We start from the raw sequence: 1,024 nt of genomic DNA on the forward strand, positions 1-1,024 counted from the left end.
CCTCTTCACGCCCCGCTTGCCGGCGCTACCCCGTCACCCCATCCCCCCCCTTCTCAACCCCGTCACCCCATCCCCCCCCCTTCTCAACCCCGTCACCCCATCCCCCCCCCTTCTCAACCCCGTCACCCCATCCCCCCCCCTTCTCAACCCCGTACAGGCCCAGGCGGAGTCCCAGTCCGCAGCGGACAAGGCTGACGCCCTGCGGGCCATGCAGCTCAGTCGCGACAGGGCCATCCTCACGAAACGTATTGTGGGCAGTCAGAGGGACGAGGCGCAGATAAAGTCCAAGGTGGGTGGGGAGGGGTTGGCCGTGTGGAGGTGCGTAGTGACATGGGGGAGTGGGGGAATGGGTATCCGGGTGGTACATATATGTATGACGTTGATTACACTGTGGGCTGAAAAGCCGGGGGCCCAGGGCCGAAGCACAGCGCGGGGGGCGGGTGCATACGGCTGGTTAGTCTCATGCACTCCGCCCCCGGGTCAGGCCGCACGGGAAACGACGGCCGGCACGCAACAGCGCTTGTTTGGCGCTCCAACTAGACGGGATCTATGCCCGTTGGTCTCCTAACATAAACGAAGTCGCAACTGGGGGGCTCTTCCTGCCGACCGAACGAACCGAGCATCTCAGAGAGCTCGCTACCAGGACTTGGGCGACCGGGAGCCCGACGAGTCTTCCCGGGCTGGGGAGGTCACCAAGCTCAAAAATCCTCACGCAAAAAAGAGCGCAAAGAGCTCACACCACAAGACGCCAAACAGCCTCCTGAGACTACTACCCTCCTCCGCCTCTCCCTCCCTGGGCTAGTCCAGGGGAGATAGCCCCCGTCGAGGGGGTAACACCGCACAAGTCCGCGCCCTTCCACAGCACTGGGTCTAAATTGAAAAGTACTCAAACGGGAAGACCCTGCGGCAACGCCGGGCGATCAAGCCTCCGGAAACCACAGGGGGGGAGGGTAGCCAGCTCGGCGCCCCCCCAATACCGCTCTACCAAGACGGCTGTTCCCAAGATCCTATCTCACCTAGACGC

At 63.3% G+C, this 1,024-nt stretch overlaps 1 protein-coding gene across 1 annotated transcript in view; it reads left to right on the forward strand.

Annotated features, from left to right (window-relative positions):
• Positions 1–1,019, forward strand: part of VOLCADRAFT_105271 (uncharacterized protein) — a gene marked incomplete at its 5' end in the record, with an annotated part of 4,803 nt that extends 3,784 nt beyond the window's left edge. Inside the window, 2 exons of the mRNA XM_002951808.1 lie at positions 158–289; positions 485–1,019. Coding sequence (XP_002951854.1) covers positions 158–289; positions 485–568 — 216 coding nt within the window. The 3' untranslated portion in view covers positions 569–1,019. The remainder of the gene's footprint in view (positions 1–157; positions 290–484) is intronic.
• Between the last annotated feature and the right edge of the window lie 5 nt (positions 1,020–1,024).

The sequence above is a fragment of the Volvox carteri genome, assembly GCF_000143455.1.
Source record: "Volvox carteri f. nagariensis unplaced genomic scaffold VOLCAscaffold_26, whole genome shotgun sequence".
NCBI classification, from domain to species: Eukaryota; Viridiplantae; Chlorophyta; class Chlorophyceae; order Chlamydomonadales; family Volvocaceae; genus Volvox; species Volvox carteri.